We start from the raw sequence: 22309 nt of genomic DNA on the forward strand, positions 1-22309 counted from the left end.
GAGACACCTTGCTGTTACAATATTTTTAAAAAATCATGAAGTCTGCATAAAAAGTTGCTACTGCACGACGACAGCCGCCAGCGCTCTCTTATTCTTCTGTCTTGCACGCTCAGATAATTACCTATTAGGGCCCTTTTCGAACGACCATTGAGAAAATGCGCTTCAAACTTGGCTTGACGGCATATTCAACAAAAAATTAATAGGTTTTTACGACCGTGAAGTGGGAAACCTACCTGAGCGTTGCCAGATTGATTTAAATAATATGGGAGACTATATCGCTGATGGTTAATTTATCTGACATGTTCAAATTTTTTCCTTCAATAAAATGACAGAAAAACATTACAAAGTATGCACGGTACTAATACAAATGAATTACACAGCTTAGCATAATAAATTTATGATAAAAGTCTTTATTCCGCTGCCTGCTTCAAGACGCCAAGTAGGACACACTCAAGTAAACAGCTCTGCTGTGCAAACACTGTGCCTCATGGTACTAAGGAGGAATTAAGCCACATTCCAGAATATGTTTGACAACACTGGACCCGGCAATTTACTTCCTGGAGTGGCTGAAAATTATCCTACTATGTTGAGTAGATACATTCTTGTCAGTTCAATTAGATATTCTGAATGATTTTCACTTAAGAAATGATGAAGTTAGCGAATCCAAGCAGACACTATGACTAATTCCGACTTCTACATTTTAACTTATCCGTTTTAGTCACCACTGGACTAAAGAGGGAGTGATGTTTGTTACAGCTGACCTCTAGCTCAGCAGGAACGTGTTCGCCTTTCGAAAAGAAAAATGCGTTAGCTGTCAGTTCAAGTCTCGCTGACGAAGATGTCTGCCTCTTTTGGGAGAGAGCTGCAATCAGGCAGATGAATAATCAGTAATTAAATCTTAAGAAAACTTCTCCTTCGCACATTTTCTCTCCAACTTGAGTCAGTACCCTGTAGATGTAAAGGTGAAAATTTTGCACAATTGCATACTATTTAAAGCCTGCTTTTTCTGTCTCTGCTGTGAAGTTTTAACTTATTGTAAATACATAAATGTATTGACTTAATTGTGGCACTGAGTAATTTGTTAACTGGACTACGTTATATGTCTACTCTTGCTGCTACGTTTTCAGACTTGTGGTAGTTCTCTGCCGCGCAGAGTGACAGTACGGTTTAAGGCGCCATGTCACGGACTGCGCGGCCCCTCCCGCCGGAGGTTCGAGTCCCACCTCGGGCATGGGTGTGTGTGATGTTCTTATCATAAGTTAAAGTTAGTTTAAGTAGTGTGTAGGTCTAGGGACCGATTACCTCAGCAGTTTGGTCCTTTGGGAACTCACACACATTTGATTTGGTAGGTCTGTAGCTCTACTTCAGTACGGATGTGGACAGCACATAGAAACAGATCGTTTCGAGATAAAAAGTGTGAGAATTTGAGTATGCTCGTGTTAGGATTACTTTGTTTTATTCAAAAAATCTTTTTTCTTAAATGTTATCACGATTCATTTGTGTTGGTAGAGTGAACACTTTGCAACATTTTTCCGACAGTTTACTGAACACAACAAATAAACGTAAAACATAAATTAATCATCAGAAATATAGTCTCCCATATCATTTATATCACTATGACTACGCTCGAATAGGTTTTCAATTTCTCACCTGTAGAAACCCATTAATTTGGAGTTAAAGATGTCGTCCGGTCACGTTTCTTGATGATTGAAAAGAAACGTAATAGGTAAACATTTGAGCGTGCAAGGTCAGAAGAATGAGAGAGCTGGCGGGCTTTGACGTTCAGTAGCAACACTTCTTGCAGTCTTCTTGATCAGCAAACAAAAAAGTAATAGCAAGGTGTCTCAGTTATTGACAACAAACGCCAATTGCAATAGGTAAACATTTGCTCAGGAAGCAGTTCGTAGTACACAGCACTTTCTTTGTACCATGAGATGCATAACATTATCGTCATGGATTCAAGCAGGTTGTCAAGATATTTCAGTTACGGCTCAACCAATAGTATCTTTCATTGTAGTTAACATAAGGGCACCACGTCTTCTCACCAGTGAAGATGTTCGATAGGTATGCTCGAAGAGGCAACTGATAAAATTCAAACAAAAATGCATGCATTGCAACCCACTGATTTGAATGAGAGCACACAGTACGCCTACAGTATGGTTCGTGGACCCCGGTGTTTGAAGTCACGTATGGTCACTTGGCTTTAGATTTACCAGGATTTTCGGAATTTGCTTAAGGTAAATTCTGGGATGGTGCCTTTGGAAAGACGCGGACAGCTTACTTCCCTCATCCTTCGTGCCCCATCTCCAATGACCTCATTGTCGACGGGACATTAAACCCTACGCACCTTGCCTCCCTCTTTTCCTTGACTTCTGGAACTTGTCCATTGACTGTGACGAATAATTCACATCAAAACGATGTTCCTAGAAACAGTACGAATGTTATATCCACCGCTCTAATCAATATCCAATGCGAACATAATATGACAAATGGTATACTTTCTCCATTTGGCGCAGTTTTCTAATGCTTAAAAATACTCTTCATAACCAACAAAGGTGAAACATACAAAATATCACAACCAGTAAAATACTAGAACGACAAATAAAATATGACAATAAACACACTCATAGCAACCACCGCGACAATATGCACCGGACTTGTGCACCAACTTAGTTTTTTTAGGTAAAATTTGTCGACAGTGATAGATTTCGTAGTTCAATATTCCTCGCGTCATATGCTGCATTAGCAATGATCGTACCTCTATTGTTACTTTACTCGTCGGGATCACCTGGGAGGACGCTGCCTGGCTTCAGGAGACCGGTGGCTTAGGGCCGTCTTCTGCTACATCGAGAGAAAACTCTCGATCAGCAATTGTTTCGATCAGGACAAACAGAAGCAGCTCTAATGCGTAATTGTTTCTGGATTGTTTAGCTATTAAGGGTCGGTTAGAAAACAAGTAAATTATTTTTGTGTTTCCATCAGTGTGATACTTTTAGCAGATCAAATGTGGTTTAAAACACAAACGAAATAGCAGGCTCAAACTCGCGACTAATTTCAATAAAAGTCGATCTCCGACAAGTCTGTGTCTCTCAACCTCGTTTTTGTGGGTTTGGGGGTGTAGTGGACTAGTTCGTGCCCATTATTTGAAGGTTTCGTGATCGATTCTCACCTGAGCCACAAATTTTAACAAGCATCAAAAGACGTACTTTACCTCTAGCAAAGTCAAGTGAAGAACACCGGGTTCGACCGTTATTCGGAATCTCATTTAAATATGGTGTCTCCTGCAGCTATCTGGCGTGAAGACGGGTTAGATCTCACAGAAAATCAAACTCCTCCAACCAAAATTTAGTTTTTGTGTCATTATTGAAAAAGAATAAATTTAAAAAATCATTATCAGTTTGCTAACAGATGGCTTCGCAAAATTCTTTTGGTGCTGCACAACTCTGTTTCTTTTCATAGTATCCAAATTCTTTCAGGGTTACAGAACAACACCGTGAATGGCCACAATAATTGCCTCGTAGTGTTTGTGTTACATACACATTTTTGAGGGCCTGAGGTACGGTTCTTTTTCACCCCAATCCCCACCCGTTTCAGAAGTAGGCGCTTCTTACCACCACAGTGATTCCTTCCAGACAGTACGCTTAAGGACTTTTTCAGTCGAATGAGTTGTATGTTATTTTAATAATTACAGTACGCGGAACGTGCACCTAGAACAGTGAGGATCTTTGCGCATGCCTTGATTCAGCACTGATTGCCAACTCCCACAAAACTTTGTAAAATTTAGGTAGCAGGGACACACTGTCATTCCGTAAGTCATCAGGAGATGGACTGAAAGTGAAATTAACGTTTCTATCCGAGTCATACTCAGTGCAAATTGCTTAGATCAGTACAGTTCTAGCAGTTACACTTGAATAATTCTCATATGAATATTTTGGTAGCCTAAATATCCGTTATTGTGTAACAAATCAGGAACTAAATTAAGATCAAAATGCAAGAACTTTAAGAAATGGGTAAATATTCTTCCCTTTGCTGAGTTTGGTTAATCTCTTATCGCCATTTGAGATTAACTTCTGCTTTTGAAATGTCCTGTATATAGTACTTGATTCTAAGGAATCACACCAGTTGAACTTCTCTTAATTACTCTGATTACTTTCAAGCAATTAAGTACCTTCGTTTGGTTATGAAAATGCAGACGGATACTTTCCTCGAATCACCAATTAATTTTTTACTAATCACCCTAATTACTCTCCAACAAATAAACTCTTCTTTGTAAAACTACACCCCGAACTGGTGAATTTGATACCCCACTTGCCCATTTCCCACTCTTCGTTTGACTATGAAGCTTCGGACAAAACATATTATGTAATTTATAGTGGGTCTTGTGTTCACTACAAGCGAACACTTGACCAAAAAAGGTCGTTTTTAAAGATGAAGAATAGTGTGAGTATATCGATTTGAACCTTACTGGGACTTCTCAGGTGGAGATCGCAAAACAGTATGCCCAGAAGCTGTGCACGTGCAGTTTAATGCCACCTTTCGCGGTTTTCCTTTCTGTTCGTGGCATTTTAATGCTTTCACTCGCTCAGGATTGCTTCCAAGACTACAGTTTCCTATTCCAGAGTTGACATTTCGATTCCGTTATCAGGTCCTTCAGTATGTGAACAACGTTTGAATCACACAATACAGCAGCTATGGTACCACGGAGACAGAAATGAAGAATTTGGCCGATATTGTCCGGAAAGTATCAGTACGCGGTAAAGGTGAAACAATTTAACCCTTCGTCACTGTGCTCGGGTTTCAAACACCCTAGTCGATTGTAGGTCTCAACGTTGTCATCACATGGAGCATAATTTGTACTCTAACACTTCTATACATTACTTCTGCAATTTGTAGTTGGCGTTATTGTAGTCAACAACAGTTTAGCTTCGGTTTTGGAGGAAGATAGGAGCGGTTTCCGTTGCTGGGGTTTATGAAACCCCATCACAGTACTAGAGTGTCTCGGCTTGCAGAAATATGTTAAGATGAAATTACAAAATAAATTGTTTTATATGTACTCTAGTTCTTGGTTACGTATAACTCAATTGGTAAGTAAGTAATTTTCAACCATTACAGCTCAGAAAACTTGTGGCGTGGGAATTTTTTGCGCTGGAAGAAACTTTCATCTAGGATTTTCACCAATTTTTCAAACTCATGTATTAACTTTCTTTGTTTATACCCATCAGACTCTTAAAAAATGGCTCAAATGGCTCTGAGCAAATGGTTAAAATGGCCCTGAGCACTATGGGACTTAACATCTGAGGTCATCAGTCCACTAGAACTTAGAACTACTTAAACCTAACTAACCTAAGGACATCACACACATCCACGCCCGAGGCAGGATTCGAACCTGCGACCGTAGCGGTCGCGCGGTTCCAGACTGAAGCGCCTAGAACCGCTCGGCCACACCGGCCGGCATCAGACTCTTAAAAAGAACAATCTAGTACGTGATGTGTCTTGGATTTAAAGATAGAAAAGCTAAACAACAGTACGGTAAATGTTTTGTGCTTACAACACATAGTTCCAACGCGTGACAAGTGTTTCAGTAATGAACAAGACATTGAATGAATATCATCTGCTCCAAATATATGAGCAAATCATACATCACAACGAAGATTAAGCTAATATAAGTGTACTTATTATTTCTCTTATTTTTAACAATGTGAGAATAGTGGTTGAAAATTAGGAAACATTTCATAGCATTAAGAAAATAATGCTTTTACGGAAAAATTAAATCTTTCCGTAATCGATGCATGTTATTCAGTATAATCGATAATGTTTTCACGAATATTCAGAACAAGACTTTTTTCTTTTATTTGCAAATAAACAGTTAATTTGGGTTTGTGCATCCTCCACCTCACCAATAATGTTAAACTACAAAGAGCGATCAAAAAGTTTCTGTTCGTGGGGCCGTACAGTCGAGAATCGATGTCAGGCGGGCAAGATCGCCGCGAGCATTGAGGCAATCCTACCACCGATTCACCAGGTTGAAGACACATCCTTGTCTGACAGGAATCCTAGACCCTTCAAGTCCTTTTTTAAGGGACCGAATGCGTGAAATCGCACGGGGAGACATCAGGAAAATAGGGCGGGTGCTCGAGAGTCTCCCACTTGAGTTGGTTTTACTTCTGCGTAACGACATTTGTGGTATGGGTGTCGAAACGAGATCAGCACGAAACGTGGTGCACCAGTTCACAACCGAGGTTTTCCACAGACTTGCTGCACTATACACATTTTCCATTCTCCGCTGGATGTCTACCAGTGTTGTTGGCAGCCAACAACTGCACGTTGATCATGTTTGAACGCATTTAGTAATTACGTCGCTATAAGTTCACATTTGCGCGTTTACCGCACGCGCGTCGGAGAAACACGAATGCGACGCTAATCCCTTGCCTACATGTCGGTGCTTATATACCCGCATCGGAGTCGCACTACGTTGTACATGCGCTGCAGCAACGCCGTCAGACAGAAGCTTTTTGATTGAGAGAAGGCGAAGTTCTTATCGAAGATCGCCTGTAAACGACCTTTATCGTCGAGTACCGGTTTCGATAAGCACAGTTATCATCTTCGGATCTGTGAATGCATTCAAACAATGAGAATATTTTTTTCTTTATTGGATTTCAATTCCCCCCTCCCCAGAGGGTTGGCGGGCTGGCAGCAGTGTAATATGCTGCTGTACAGCCTACAGAAAAGTTAAAAAACATAACGAGAATAGAAAGAAACAAGAAAAACAGGCGATAAAATGGTGACATTGTAAAAAACTGTAAAATGGCGGTAAGTTCTGAAATTTAAAATATAAAAACACTGCAGTGATGATGCGACCATCACGATGCTGTAAACAGAACCTGGATTCATCCGAAAAAATGACGTTTTGCCATTCGTGCACCCGCGTTCGTAGTTGAGTACACCATCGCAGGCGCTCCTGTCTGTGATGCAGTGTCAAGGGTAACTGCAGCCATGGTCTCCGACCTGATAGTCCATGCTGCTACAAACGTCGTCGAATTGTTCGTGCAGATGGATGTTGTCTTGCAAACGTCCCCATCTGTTGACTCAGGGATCGAGACGTGGCTGCACGATCCGTTACAGCCATGCGGATAAGATGCCCGTCATCTCGGCTGCTAGTGAGAGCCGTTGGGATCCAGCACGGAGTTCCGTATTACCCTCCTGAACCCACCGATTCCATATTCTGCTAACAGTCTTTGGATCTCGACCAACGCGAGCAGCAATGTCGCGATTCGATAAACCGCAATCGCGATAGGCCACAATCAGACCTTTATAAAAGTCGGAAACGTGAGGGTACGCATTTCTCCTCCTTACACGAGGCATTACAACAACGTTTCACCAAGCAACGCAAGTCAACTGCTGTTCGTGTATGAGAAATCGGTTGGAAACTTTCCTCATGTCAGCACGTTGTAGGTGTTGCCACCGGCGCCAGCCTTGTGTGAATGCTCTGAAAAGCTGATCATTTGCGTATCACAGCATCGTCTTCCTGTCGGTTAAATTTCGCGTCTGTAGCACGTCATCTTCGTGGTGTAGCAGTTTTAGTGGCCAGCAGTGTATTACAGATGGCCCTTACCGCTCTGGATGAGTAAACTAATGGAGAGTGTTGCAGGTGCGCGGCCAGGGCGTGTCGGCGGTGCACGTGTGCGGCTACGCGGCGGGCGCGGCGAGCGCGCACGTGGTGGCGCTGGGCCCGCCGTGGCGCGGCGCGCTGCTCAGCCTGCTGTGCGCCGCCGGGGCCGCCCTCTGCCTGCTGCTGCCCGAGACGCTGCACCGCCAGCTGCCGCGCACGCTGCGCGACGCGGAGGCCTTCGGCGCCGACGAGACGTGCTGCCTCTTCGCCTGGACCATCCGCCGCCGCCAGCAGTCGCCGCCGCAGCCACAGCCGCAAGACTACATCTCCCACTTGTGACACGCGCTTTTCTCCACGTACAGAACCGCGCACGGCAGCGAGTACTCTTCTTCGGGACACCACAAAAATAAGACACATTTCTCGTTTAATTCTTACCCGCCCTTTCTCGTTCCGACCCTGTTATTTTGTGGGATTTCGATGTATCAATAAAACAAAATCGAAATGTATAATATTGTTTGATTTAAATTAGTTGGCATCTAACCTTTAAGGAAAACATTGCGACATTCGTGCGACGACAAAAATCACTTTCAAGTCTCTATCTTTTACAAAAATTGTGCACGAAATGTGGTGGTGGTGGTTAGTGTTTAACGTCCCGTCGACAACGAGGTCATTAGAGACGGAGCGCAAGCTCGGGTTAGGGAAGGATTGGGAAGGAAATCGGCCGTGCCCTTTCAAAGGAACCATCCCGGCATTTGCCTGAAACGATTTAGGGAAACCACGGAAAACCTAAATCAGGATGGCTGGAGACGGGATTGAACCGTCGTCCTCCCGAATGCGAGTCCATTGTGCTAACCACTGCGCCACCTCGCTCGGTCACGAAATGTGAAATTCGCGTATGATATACAGGGTGTTACAAAAAGGTACGGCCAAACTTTCAGGAAACATTCGTCACAAACAAATAAATGGCTCTGAGCACTATGGGACTTAACATCTATGGTCATCAGTCCCCTCACAAACAAATAAATAAAACATGTTATGTGGACATGCGTCCGGAAACGCTGAATTTCCATGTTAGAGCTCATTTTAGTTTCGTCAGTATGTACTGTACTTCCTCGATTCACCGCCAGTTGGCCCAATTGAAGGAAGGTAATGTTGACTTGGGTGCTTGTGTTGACATGCGACTCATTGCTCTACAGTACTAGCATCAAGCACATCAGTATGTAGCATCAACAGGTTAGTGTTCATCACGAACGTGGTTTTGCAGTCAGTGCAATGTTTACAAATGCGGAGTTGGCAGATGCCCATTTGATGTATGGATTAGTACGGGTCAATACCCGTGGCGCGGTACGTTTGTATCGAGACAGATTTCCAGAACAAAGGTGTCCCGACAGGAAGACGTTCGAAGCAATTGATCGGCATCTTAGGGAGCACGGAACATTCCAGCCTATGACTCGCGACTGGGGAAGACCTAGAACGACGAGGACACCTGCAATGGACGAGGCAGTTCTTCGTGCAGTTGACGATAACCATATTTACAAATGCGGAGTTGGCAGATGCCCATTTGATGTATGGATTAGTACGGGTCAATACCCGTGGCGCGGTACGGTTGTATCGAGACAGATTTCCAGAACGAAGGTGTCCCGATAGGAAGACGTTCGAAGCAATTGATCGGCATCTTAGGGAGCACGGAACATTCCAGCCTATGACTCGCGACTGGGGAAGACCTAGAACGACGAGGACACCTGCAATGAACGACGCAGTTCTTCGTGCAGTTGACGATAACCCTAATGTCAGCGTCAGAGAAGTTGCTGCTGTACAAGGTAACGTTGACCACGTCACTGTATGGAGAGTGCTACGGGAGAACCAGTTGTTTCCGTACCATGCACAGCGTGTGCAGGCACTATCAGCAGCTGATTGGCCTCCACGGGTACACTTCTGCCAACGGTTCATCCAACAATGTGTCAATCCTCATTTCAGTGCAAATGTTCTCTTTACGGATGAGGCTTCATTCCAAAGTGATCAAATTGTAAATTTTTACAATCAGCATGTGTGGGCTGACGAGAATCCGCACGCAATTGTGCAATCAAGTCATCAACCAGATTTTCTGTGAACGTTTGGGCAGGCATTATTGGTGATGTCTTGATTGGGCCCCATGTTCTTCCACCTACGCTCAATGGAGCACGTTATCATGATTTCATACGGGATACTCTACCTGTGCTGCTACAACATGTGCCTTTACAAGTACGACACAACATGTGGTTCATGCACGATGGAGTTCCTGCACATTTCAGTCGAAGTGTTCGTACGCTTCTCAACAACAGATTCGGTGACCGATGGATTGGTAGAGGCGAACCAATTCCATGGCCTCCACGCTCTCCTGGCCTCAACCCTCTTGACTTTCATTTATGGGGGATTTGAAAGCTCTTGTCTACGCAACCCCGGTACCAAATGTAGAGACTCTTAGTGTTCGTATTGTGGACGGCCCTGATACAATACGCCATTCACCAGGGCTGCATCAGTGCATCAGGGATTCCATGCGACGGAGGGTGGATGCATGTATCCTCGCTAACGGAGAACATTTTGAACATTTCCTGTAACAAAGTGTTTGAAGTCACGCTGGTACGTTCTGTTGCTGTGTGTTTCCATTCCATGATTAATGTGATTTGAAGAGAAGTAATAAAATGAGCTCTAACATGGAAAGTAAGCGTTTCCGGACACATGTCCACATAACATATTTTCTTTCTTTGTGTGTGAGTAATGATTCCTGAAAGTTTGGCCGTACCTTTTTGTAACACCCTGTATGCTGATCAGGCAAAACATTACGACCACTACCCAGCGCGACGATGGATGCCGTCTTGTGGAGTTGCAGGCACGTGACGCAGTAACGAAAGTGAAGCAGAAACGAACGGGCGATCACCCTAGCGAAGATATGGGTTGCAAATGGGGAAATCCAATGAGATAAGCGACTTTTACAACGGACATATCATTATTAAGCAGAGACTGTGAACGAGTATCTCGAATACGGTGAAGCTGGTAGAATGTTCACGTGCTGCTGTCGTGAGCAGCTACGGAAAGAAGTAGAAGACAGTGAAACTATCACTAGACGCTAAATGGCTGGACGTCCGCGACTCTTCACGGAACGTGGGTTTCAGAAGCTTGTCTGATCTGTAAAGAAGTACCGTAATAGAAGATGACAAACAATAAATGGGATAAACGTGCACGGCTCACGATGTGATAAGGAATACCACTCAATCCATGATAAGAAGATTGCAGCACTCCATTGATACCAATGGTCATCACTTCGAACTGGTGATCTGTGGCGTCTCTGCCGACAGAACACAATGCTGGTGCACGCACAAGTGTTTCGAAGCACGTCGTTCATCGTACATTGTTGAGATCCACAGCAGACGAGCCCTACGTGTTCACGTTAGATTAGATTAGATTAGTACTTGTTCCATAGATCATGAATACAACACTTCGTATTGATGTGGAACGAGTCAGGTTAATAAAAGGTGTATATACAAGGTATTACATTACACAAAATATTACATGACACTTAATATTTTTTTATTTTTTTTTTCCTTTTTTTGTGGGGTTGGGGAACTTACCCACTTACTATATCCAAAAATTCATCTAATGAGTAGGAGTTGCCATTAAGAAATTCTTTTAATTTCCTTTTAAATGCTGTCTGGCTATCTGTCAGAGTTTTGATGCTATTAGGTAAGTGACCAAAGACTTTTGTGGCAGCATAATTTATCCCCTTCTGAGCCAAAGTTAGATTTAACCTTGAGTAGTGAAGATCATCCTTTCTCCTAGTGTTGTAGCCATGTACACTGATATTACTTTTGAATTTGATTGGATTGTTAATAACAAATTTCATAAGTGAATATATATATATATATATATATATATATATATATATATATATATAGTGGGGCTAGAGTGAAGATCTCTATCTCTTTAAATAAGTGTCTGCAGGGTGACTTGGATGAGTTCCAGCAATTGTTCTGATTACACGATTTTGTGCAATGAACACTCTTTTACTCAGTGATGAGTTACCCCAGAATATAATGCCATACGAAAGTAGAGAATGAAAATTGGCGTGGTAAGCTAATTTACTCAGATCTATATCGCCAAAATTTGCAATGACCCTAATAGCATGTTGACCCAACTTTTATATCCCGCCTGGTAGGCGGCGCGTGGGTCTGCTCCTGTAAACTGAAGGGCAGGCCGAATGTAGGAAGGGAGTAGGAGCAGGTGAGGTAAAAAAGTCTCTCGGTACTGCTCTTAGAAATGGCTTTACTATCTCACTACACAATAACTTGAATTAATAAACTAACTTAACTTTGGCTGAGACGAGCACGTACGTGCGAAGCTGTACATCAAATCTAACATCAGCTAGAAGTTACAAAGGCAAAATCTGTAGTAGCTTGCCCACTATGAAATAGAAACAATGCTGCTTGCTCGTCTACTCGGAATCAAATGAATAGAATCTGGAGCGGCGCTCGTAGAGCTGCACAGCGCAGGCTGGAGGGCGCTGTCGTCGGTGTCTGTGTCGTAGTGCCAACCTAGCAGAGCGCACCTACGTTGTGGCATCGTAGCTATGGACGCCACACCAACGACATCGTTAATTACAAATGCAGTGGGCACGGGACCATCACGATTCGATCGGCAATCAGTGGAAGTGTCTCGCCTCTTCGGGTGAATCACGTTTTTGTTACACGTAGGTCGATGGTCGTCTCCACAAACGCAGTCATCGAGATGAACGGCAGCTCGAAACGTGCAGCGCGCCACGGACGCAGGCTGGTGGGAGCAGTATTACATGCTATGGGAGACATTCTTCTGCGCTTGCATGGAATCTGTGGTAGTAATCGAAGACACGCATACAGCTGCGAACCACGTGGACCCCTTCATCTTCGTTTCTTTGCCAACGGCGATTTCATCTTTCAGTAGTATAATTGTCCGTGTCTCGGAGCCAGAACCGTGCGACAGTGGTTTGAGTAGCATTATAGTGAACCCACGCTGATGCCTCGGCAACCAAATTCGCTTTATGTCAATCCTACGGATCCCATCTGGGTCGCAATCGGACGCCATCACATTGTACACATCAGCGGATCGTTATCTACGCGTAGACGTCTAATGCCACATACCTCAACAAACTGATACGCAGAATCAGTGATGTATTTCGTCCTAAAGACGGACAAATAAGCCATTTAGAAGATGGCTCATTAGTGTAGATCTCAATAGTGTCTTTTTAATAACAATCAGAGACACAGTTATGTTAATTTTTTGACAACGGGTGAAGTTGTCTAGTCTAAGAAAAGAACAGCAAATCCCTGACTCTTTAAAGGATCGAACGCCAATGCGTAAGACAGCTTCAGACGTCTTATTAATTTACAAATGAGTTACATGTTAAATGCTTTACTTTACGCATGTAAGCCAGAGAAAGTTTAGGAAAGGTTTGAAATTGGGCTTCAAGTTAGCTGGAAGTTGCTAAGTGCTACCCTTCATGTATGTAGTGTGGATAATTTTCACTCAATTATAAGTACAAGCTAGCGTCCCAAGCCTCTAAATGTTTATCTCCTGTATTATGAGTTGTACAATGATGTGATGTTGTACGTACTACATTCACTGATATACACTCCTGGAAATGGAAAAAAGAACACATTGACACCGGTGTGTCAGACCCACCATACTTGCTCCGGACACTGCGAGAGGGCTGTACAAGCAATGATCACACGCACGGCACAGCGGACACACCAGGAACCGCGGTGTTGGCCGTCGAATGGCGCTAGCTGCGCAGCATTTGTGCACCGCCGCCGTCAGTGTCAGCCAGTTTGCCGTGGCATACGGAGCTCCATCGCAGTCTTTAACACTGGTAGCATGCCGCGACAGCGTGGACGTGAACCGTATGTGCAGTTGACGGACTTTGAGCGAGGGCGTATAGTGGGCATGCGGGAGGCCGGGTGGACGTACCGCCGAATTGCTCAACACGTGGGGCGTGAGGTCTCCACAGTACATCGATGTTGTCGCCAGTGGTCGGCGGAAGGTGCACGTGCCCGTCGGCCTGGGACCGGACCGCAGCGACGCACGGATGCACGCCAAGACCGTAGGATCCTACGCAGTGCCGTAGGGGACCGCACCGCCACTTCCCAGCAAATTAGGGACACTGTTGCTCCTGGGGTATCGGCGAGGACCATTCGCAACCGTCTCCATGAAGCTGGGCTACGGTCCCGCACACCGTTAGGCCGTCTTCCGCTCACGCCCCAACATCGTGCAGCCCGCCTCCAGTGGTGTCGCGACAGGCGTAAATGGAGGGACGAATGGAGACGTGTCGTCTTCAGCGATGAGAGTCGCTTCTGCCTTGGTGCCAATGATGGTCGTATGCGTGTTTGGCGCCGTGCAGGTGAGCGCCACAATCAGGACTGCATACGACCGAGGCACACGGGGCCTAACACCCGGCAAATGGCTCTGAGCACTATGGGACTCAACTGCTGTGGTCATAAGTCCCCTAGAACTTAGAACTACTTAAACCTAACTAACCTAAGGACAGCACACAACACCCAGCCATCACGAGGCAGAGAAAATCCCTGACCCCGCCGGGAATCGAACCCGGGAACCCGGGCGTGGGAATAACACCCGGCATCATGGTGTGGGGAGCGATCTCCTACACTGCCCGTACACCACTGGTGATCGTCGAGGGGACACTGAATAGTGCACGGTACATCCAAACCGTCATCGAACCCATCGTTCTACCATTCCTAGACCGGCAAGGGAACTTGCTGTTCCAACAGGACAATGCACGTCCGCATGTATCCCGTGCCACCCAACGTGCTCTAGAAGGTGTAAGTCAACTACCCTGGCCAGCAAGATCTCCGGATCTGTCCCCCATTGAGCATGTTTGGGACTGGATGAAGCGTCGTCTCACGCGGCCTGCACGTCCAGCACGAACGCTGGTCCAACTGAGGCGCCAGGTGGAAATGGCATGGCAAGCCGTTCCACAGGACTACATCCAGCATCTCTACGATCGTCTCCATGGGCGAATAGCAGCCTGCATTGCTGCGTAAGGTGGATATACACTGTACTAGTGCCGACATTGTGCATGCTCTGTTGCCTGTGTCTATGTGCCTGTGGTTCTGTCAGTGTGATCATGTGATGTATCTGACCCCAGGAATGTGTCAATAAAGTTTCCCCTTCCTGGGACAATGAATTCACGGTGTTCTTATTTCAATTTCCAGGAGTGTATGTACGAGGGGCACACAATAAGTAATGCAACGCTTTTTCTGAAAGCAGGTTGGTTTTATTCAGGATTCCAATACACCGTATTATTCCCCACTCTTTTGGCTACGTTTCAACATAATCTCTGTTCAATGTTACGGTCGTGCATCACCTGACTAGGAGGGCCTTTATGCTCGCATGGTACCACTCTATTGGTCGACGCCGGAGCCAACGTCTTACTGCATCAATAACCTCCCTATCATTCACGTACTGCTTCTCGAGGAGTGCGTCCCTCATTTGGCCAAACAGATGGAAGCCGGAAGGTGCGAGAGCCGGGCTATAGGGTGTATAAGGAAGAACAGTCGCAAGTCAAATGTGTGTGAATTCCTAAGGGGCCAAACTGCTGAGTCATCAGTCCCTAGACTTACACCCTACTTAAACTAACTTGTGCTAAGAATAACACACACACCCATGCCCGAGGGAGGACTCGAACCTCCGGCGGTAGCGGCCGCGCAGTCCGTGACATGGCGCCTTAAACCGTGCGGCCACTCCGCTTGGCGAAAAAACAGTCCAACGAAATTTTGTGAGCACCTCTCAGGTGCACAGACTTGTGTGAGGGCTCGCGTTATCATGGAGAAGGGGAAGTTAGTTTGCATTTGTATGGCACCTCAAATGAGAATGTCCGCACTTTCCAACACTGCGCGAGTGGCAACTGAGTGCAGCCGGCCAACACGCAAGAGAATGGACGGGTCTGCGCGACCTTCTTGCGAGAAACAAATGTGTTGCATTACTTACTGAACGCCCTTCGTCTGTTGCGAATAGCTCGTGCAAACGAAGTAAATAAACTGAAACATAATGCATGATGATGAAGTTTTAATGCGTTCCGTTTTAAGCAGAAGTTAGTTTTCATCTGAATGTTTACGTCGCGATATCGCCGGAACTATCTGCCGTAAAACGATACAATTTTGCAAATACATCCAGTGATATATGTGGATTGTCCGAAAACTGTGCTGCGAATAGAGTCGTTAGTAAAGTAGTAATAAATTGAAAGCTCATGCCTGATCCTAAAGTTTGCACGAATAGCGAAAATGTATTCGACAAGCTGTTTTTCTTTCATCAGTTTTTCGGGCTGTCAGTGAGAAAAACGTTCTCTAACGTTAAGTTCGTAGGAAGTCGCTCTGTGCTCTCGTACGCGAATACTGGATGAATGTAGTCCAGGTATTTGAACGACGTCACTGCCTCAAGACAAACGCAAAACCTCTTAACTGAACTGTAATACTTGTCTCGTTATGTTAGACTTTTTACATGAGATTATACCTCTTACTGTAATGAGATCACCACAGGATTTTCAATTCTTAAATTTGCTCAATAATTATGTGAAATATTGAGAATAATATGTCTGTTTCCCCTGCAAGCCGTTCTGGTCTCGCGACAGAGTTTCGTAATGCAGATATCAAACGTAAGGTATCCCGCAGAGTCAACTGTTTGTACTGCTCTCGCGTGTCCTTGCCACATCGCGGCTCCTTTTCACTCTTATCGGTCCCTACTCCTTTCCTAATCATCCGGTCGCAGGCCGCATCGTGTGGAGCGGTGGGGCCCGCGATCACCGAATGCTGGACATGAAGTCCAATCCCTTACTGCTTCTGTTAACACGGTCGAGCGCGGAAGTCGCCCTCGGCTAGGCGGAAGTCGCCCTCGGCTGTCTTTGTGGCTGTAATTGTCGGCCCGATAAGTCCCACGCTTTCCTGAGAACCAAACCACCGTCTCTACTGACCAGGCCGTCGGCCACTCGTGTTTCAACAGGCTCCTTTGGAACACAATCCCAAAACGACGAGGTCTGACCTAGCATTTCCGTTTGTTCATTTCCCATTGAGTCCCCTGTAACTAGGCAGTGCTCCGCAAGTGGGGCAAGGGGATGGAAACGATAAGAGTATAAACCACGCGCGATGTAGCAAAGGCGCTCATTCTTCAGGAATCACCTGAAGAACACAGCAAGGTAAGGATCTTTCTAAATTTGCTTATGGCATTGCGTTTGGTGTACAATGACATGCTGAAAAGTAATGCCTCAGAATTTTTGATGTGAAAATTCTTTTGGCTTTTTTACATAAAACAAACGTTATTAAGCTTCTGTGTCTTTATTCTTCATGTCTACATATTTATTTCTGAACAGAATCAACCTGGCGACGAAAACATTTCTCCCAATGAGGGACCAGTTTGTTGATACCGGCCGGCCGGGTTGGCCGAGCGGTTCTAGGCGCTTCAGTCTGGAACAGCGTGACCGCTACGGTCGCAGGTTCGAATCCTGCCTCGGGCATGGAGGTGTGTGATGTCCTTAGGTTAGTTAGGTTTAAGTAGTTCTAAATTCTAGGGGACTCGTGACCTCAGAAGTTAAGTCCCATTGTGCTCAGGGCCATTTGAACCATTTTTTTGCCGACCGTCACTGTAGAATGCCTGACTTTGTTGACACAGCCCTAACCTCACCTCTGTTTGCACAGCTTTATCGCTATCAAAGTGAAGTCCTCGAGGGGGTTCCTAAAGTTTTGGAAACATATGTGAAAAGGATGGTGCCAACTCGGGGCTGTATGGAGGATGATCGATGACAGTGAACCCACGGCGTCGGACTGTTGCAGATGTCGCCAATTACTGAAGTCGATACAATCATCACCGTACACAGCTTTCATTCTTCTACAGGTTTCAGTTGGAGGCATGTATTCTGCCAATAGAAACTAAATTGCAGCACACACCGACCTAGTTACTTTACACATTGCCTTGTTACGCGCTACAATGAGCCCTCTAGCGGCAGAAGGTTAAAACTTGAGTAAACGAAGTGGGGAAAGTCGACTGACTGATATGCACGACATGTGATACCTCAAACGACATTGAGAACAGAATAAACAATTCGGTGGCATTACTTTTCAGCACGCCCTCATATATACGTTTCGGAAGATAGCTTTTTTTTTATTATTTTGGCAAAATGTATCTCGTAAAAAGCATGAAGTTGAAAGGGTCTATCGGTTACTAATGTCAAATGAAAATACTGGGATTCTAGATCTCTATAGTGTCTCCCTTATACCCTTCTTCCGAATACTTTCGTTGTACATCGTGAAGTACACGGAACGTAATGATGCACGAATCTCCTACTACAAAGTCTCACTGAGTACTGAAAGACACAATTCTAAGCGACGCGGAAGTGGGAGCCCTCAACGCGAACACCAAATGGCTCTGAGCACTATGGGACTCAACTGCTGAGGTCATTAGTCCCCTAGAACTTAGAACTAGTTAAACCTAACTAACCTAAGGACATCACAAACATCCATGCCCGAGGCAGGATTCGAACCTGCGACCGTAGCGGTCTTGCGGTTCCTCGCGAACACCAGAATGAGATCTTTCAGATTTCGGCAGGAGCTGATAATGCTCTTTCCCACCAGTACGTGGCATCTCCACGTTCTTAAGAGTGATCACTTACCACATGACGCTGCTCACGACCCTTACATACCCTACCAGGTTTGGTAACAATACTAAACACGGAACAACACTAACGCAGAACAACAATGACGCATTCCGGTTGGCGTTCTATGTGTCACGGAGAATTGCAACTCCCATCATTTTCATACCTGCCGCTGATGTCTGTGTACAAAGTTACATTGCCGCGTGACTTGCCTTCTACGTGCTATACATTTTTTGTAGGACACTGCATGTATCTATCTATCTATCATTGCGTCTAATTGTTATTAGTCACTGCAATCGACTGTATGTTGCTGACCTATCTTTTATAAACAAAACTGAAACACCAGGGACGATAGAAAATAGCGATATTTTACTTACTTTGCTTATACAGCACACTAGATAGAACGCGTGATCAGATTTGTAGATGATTTAGGGATGTATAGGGAGAAAAACGTGGTACACAGAGGTGCCAAATCCGGCAACAACAATGGGGCTCATTCGGCTGGGGATCGTGTCGAATTCAGCTTGGACAGGCAATAGTGGTACGTTATTCCAAGCAGTTTTAACTTTGCCCCACAGAGGCTGGCGTGTGGTGACGTGCAAGTCTCGCAGCAACCTCAGACCAGATGTTTTCAGTGCATTAGAAATTTGGAGACTGTGATAGCGTTACAGCGGAACGCTCTCTATATCGAGGACGACCAGGACATCAATGGTACCATGTGGTCTTGCATTATTTTGTTGAAAAATGTCACGGAGACCTCAAAGACAGGGCACAGCCAGAGGCCGTAACATGTCACAGATGTCACGGCTACCATCCAGATTACCGGTATGTGAATCAGAAATGAGCATGTTGTGTACCGATTAACACAGCATGTGTTGGGGCGCACAGGTGAGGTCGTTGATATCCTGCGTTGTGCTGACAAGGGAACCTCCCCATCGCACCCCCCTCAGATTTAGTTATAAGTTGGCACAGTGGATAGGCCTTGAAAAACTGAACACAGATCAATCGAGAAAACAGGAAGAAGTTGTGTGGAACTATCAAAAAATAAGCAAAATATACAAACTGAGTAGTCATGGGTAACATAGGCAACATTAAGAGCACTCTGAGCGCAGGAGCGTCGTGGTCCCGTGGTTAGCGTGAGCAGCTGCGGAACGAGAGGTCCTTGGTTCAAGTCTTCCTTCCAGTGATAATTTTAATTTTTTATTTTCAGACAATTATCAAAGTTCAGGCACTCACACATAATCAACTTCGCTCTCCGAAATTCTAGGACATGTTCAGATTTGCTTGGACATATGCAGGATTTGACGGTCTACACACGGAAAAATTTGAAAATGTTAAAAACATGTGTTTTAACAGAGCACAGAGAAAACTGTGCGACTGTGAAACTGTTTCATTCATTTGTTGCAGTTTATGTGACACACTCTTATGTTTTCATCACTTTTTTGGAAGTGATTATCAGATCCACAAGAAAACCTAAATCGGGCAAGGTAGAAGAATCTTCTTACCCATTCGCCAAGTGTGCAAGTTAGGTGGGTCGGCAACATATTCCTGTCATGTGACGCACATGCCGTCACTAGTGTCGTATAGAATATATCAGAAGTGTTTTCCTGTGGAGGAATCGGTTGACCTATGACCTTGCGATCAAATATTTTCGGCTCCCATTGGAGAGGCACGTCCTTTTGTCTACTAATCGCACGGTTTTGCGGTGCGGTCGCAACACAAAGACGCTAAACTTATTACAGTGAACAGAGACATCAATGAACGAAAGAACAGATCATAACTTTGCAAAAATAAAGTAAGTAAAATATCCGCTCGAGGGAAGACTTGAACCAATGACCTCTCGCTTCGCAGCTGCTCACGCTAACCACGGGACCACGGCGCTCCTAAGTTTACATTATCCTTGATGTTGCCTATGTTGCTCATGGACTACTCAGTTTGTATATTTTGCTAATTTTTTCATAGTTCCACACAACTTCTTCCTGTTTTCTCGATTGATCCGTGTTCAGTTTTTCAAGGCCTATCCACTGTGCCAAATTATAACTAAATCTGAGGGGGGTGCGATGGGGAGGTTCCCTTGTGAGTATGGCCGTTCTAAAATCCTCCGTTTTCATTTTCGCATGACAGTCGTGCGATACTGACCAACGGCAAAAGCAGCATTGGGGAACTATAAGCGGCAGTCTCGATACACGACGATCCTACTGCTGTCAAATTGTGAAACGTGTCGGTAGACGTTTCTCCTGCGTACACGAAGCGTAACACGATTTTCTCACAGTCAGCTAACAGTCAAATGCGATTTCTGAACGAGAAATCCGCTGATAATCATTCCCTGTACAGAGTTTTAGGAGTATATGTACAGATATTTGGTCACCGGTACCTTAATGTGTGATCACTTCATTGTGTTAGCTGCTTCTTCCCTGCACCTACAAACTTTTCGCAAACACATCACAAAATTTACTACCTGATATTTTTCGCACAGTCATAACTACGTCACGGATTAGACTACGCCTGTCAATATAAATAACCCATTTTGCGTTCACGTGTCGACAATTTAATACCGGACCTGCTGCCCAAGGGAAAATAAACATTAATGGCTTACTTGTGTCACGCGTATTTGGAGGTAGTAATCAACCTGTAAGCGTATACTCGTAATAGCTATAATTATTAGTCCGCAAATGAAGTAAATACTAATGTAGTGTTGTTCAGCACCCTTTCTTCAGTCACCACTAAAATTTTATGCCCTTATGCGGCTAACACCCTATATACACATGGTGTTACCCCGACAACGGTTGAAATTTTGGCTTTTCAAAGTGACGATAATGAAGACCATGACGATACAGAAGAATCAGAGCCGATTACATCTGTGACTCTAACCGAAGCGAAGTCGTCATTGGAAATGTTGCGCATGTACATCCCTATAACGGAAGTAAGCGATGATGTACGTTCGGAGTTGATCACAAACACGCTGGGGGTCACTGGAGTGGAAAACGATCACTTATTCCATTGCAAACAAAACTGAGGTACTCTTGCGTATTTTCGAAAATTTGTTTGTGTCTCTCGTCTTAAATGTTAAAATAAATAAAAAGTAATGAAATTCGCAATAAAGGTCAATTCGCTTTTAATCTGAGTTTTGATTCCTACTTTCTGCTTTCCTTTGTAAAGATGTACGAATATTGTTTAAACTATAGTGCAGTCTTTGAGATGAGAACATTTGTTCGCTCGTCGGTCGAACTTTCGTGGGACAAAATAGTCAAATTTGAATCGCTAATACGAAACACTATGATATTATCCCGATTTTTTCACGAAAAATTTACAGCGCGGAACCGAACGGCACACATAGAATTTTTAAACTTTACTTTTGCACTTCGACTTTTTCTTGGTTCCACCGTGGTCAAATTCTCATTAGTTAGACCTCTCCATTACTCGAACTATTCTGAGTTCAACCCTAACTTCGAATTATCGTCAGTCTAATGGACGTGTTTTTGAGATATTCATATGAAATAATCTGTTGTATACAAAAACCGCCCAGAGAGACAATTTCACTCATTCTTGCAACTCGCTGATACCGTTGCCGAAAGAGGCTAGTACACGTACATGGATGTACGACCGACCTGTGACGATGATAATCTCACAGCCACTATAGGTGCACAGCGATGCGCCTTCGGGTGGGATCGATAGGCGCCAAGCGCCAGACGCCGGCTACGTGGTTGGCCACGCCTCTGCGGTCTTCGCCGCGGCTAGAAGGCACCAAGGCACTACGAGCTCCCACCGCTGTTCCTCTAATACCACCAAGTGAGCATGTGGTACAACTTGCAGGTGCGGATCCAGGGCTAGGTTCTTTGGCAAGACAGGGGGAGGGGGGTTAGTATTGTCTCCTCAGAGATACGACAGGAACGATCATTCGAAGCACAAAGGTAAGGAAATGTGGGCTCCAAAATGCGTAGCTTAAGAGCTAAGACCACTTTTTCATCTCCACTACTGTAAAACACATCTTTTCTACTGAAGACGTGTTCCTATCTCCTAAGGTATGCAATTTA

The 22309-nt window shown here is 44.7% G+C and overlaps 1 protein-coding gene across 1 annotated transcript in view; it reads left to right on the forward strand.

The window, feature by feature from the left end:
• The window catches only part of LOC124555990 (organic cation transporter protein-like), a 349132-nt gene extending 341060 nt beyond the window's left edge, over positions 1-8072 (forward strand). The window contains exon 9 of the mRNA XM_047130035.1: positions 7649-8072. Within this exon, the coding sequence (XP_046985991.1) occupies positions 7649-7948 (300 nt within the window). The 3' untranslated portion in view covers positions 7949-8072. The remainder of the gene's footprint in view (positions 1-7648) is intronic.
• Positions 8073-22309: the final 14237 nt, after the last annotated feature.

Source organism: Schistocerca americana, chromosome X (assembly GCF_021461395.2).
Source record: "Schistocerca americana isolate TAMUIC-IGC-003095 chromosome X, iqSchAmer2.1, whole genome shotgun sequence".
Lineage (NCBI taxonomy): Eukaryota > Metazoa > Arthropoda > Insecta > Orthoptera > Acrididae > Schistocerca > Schistocerca americana.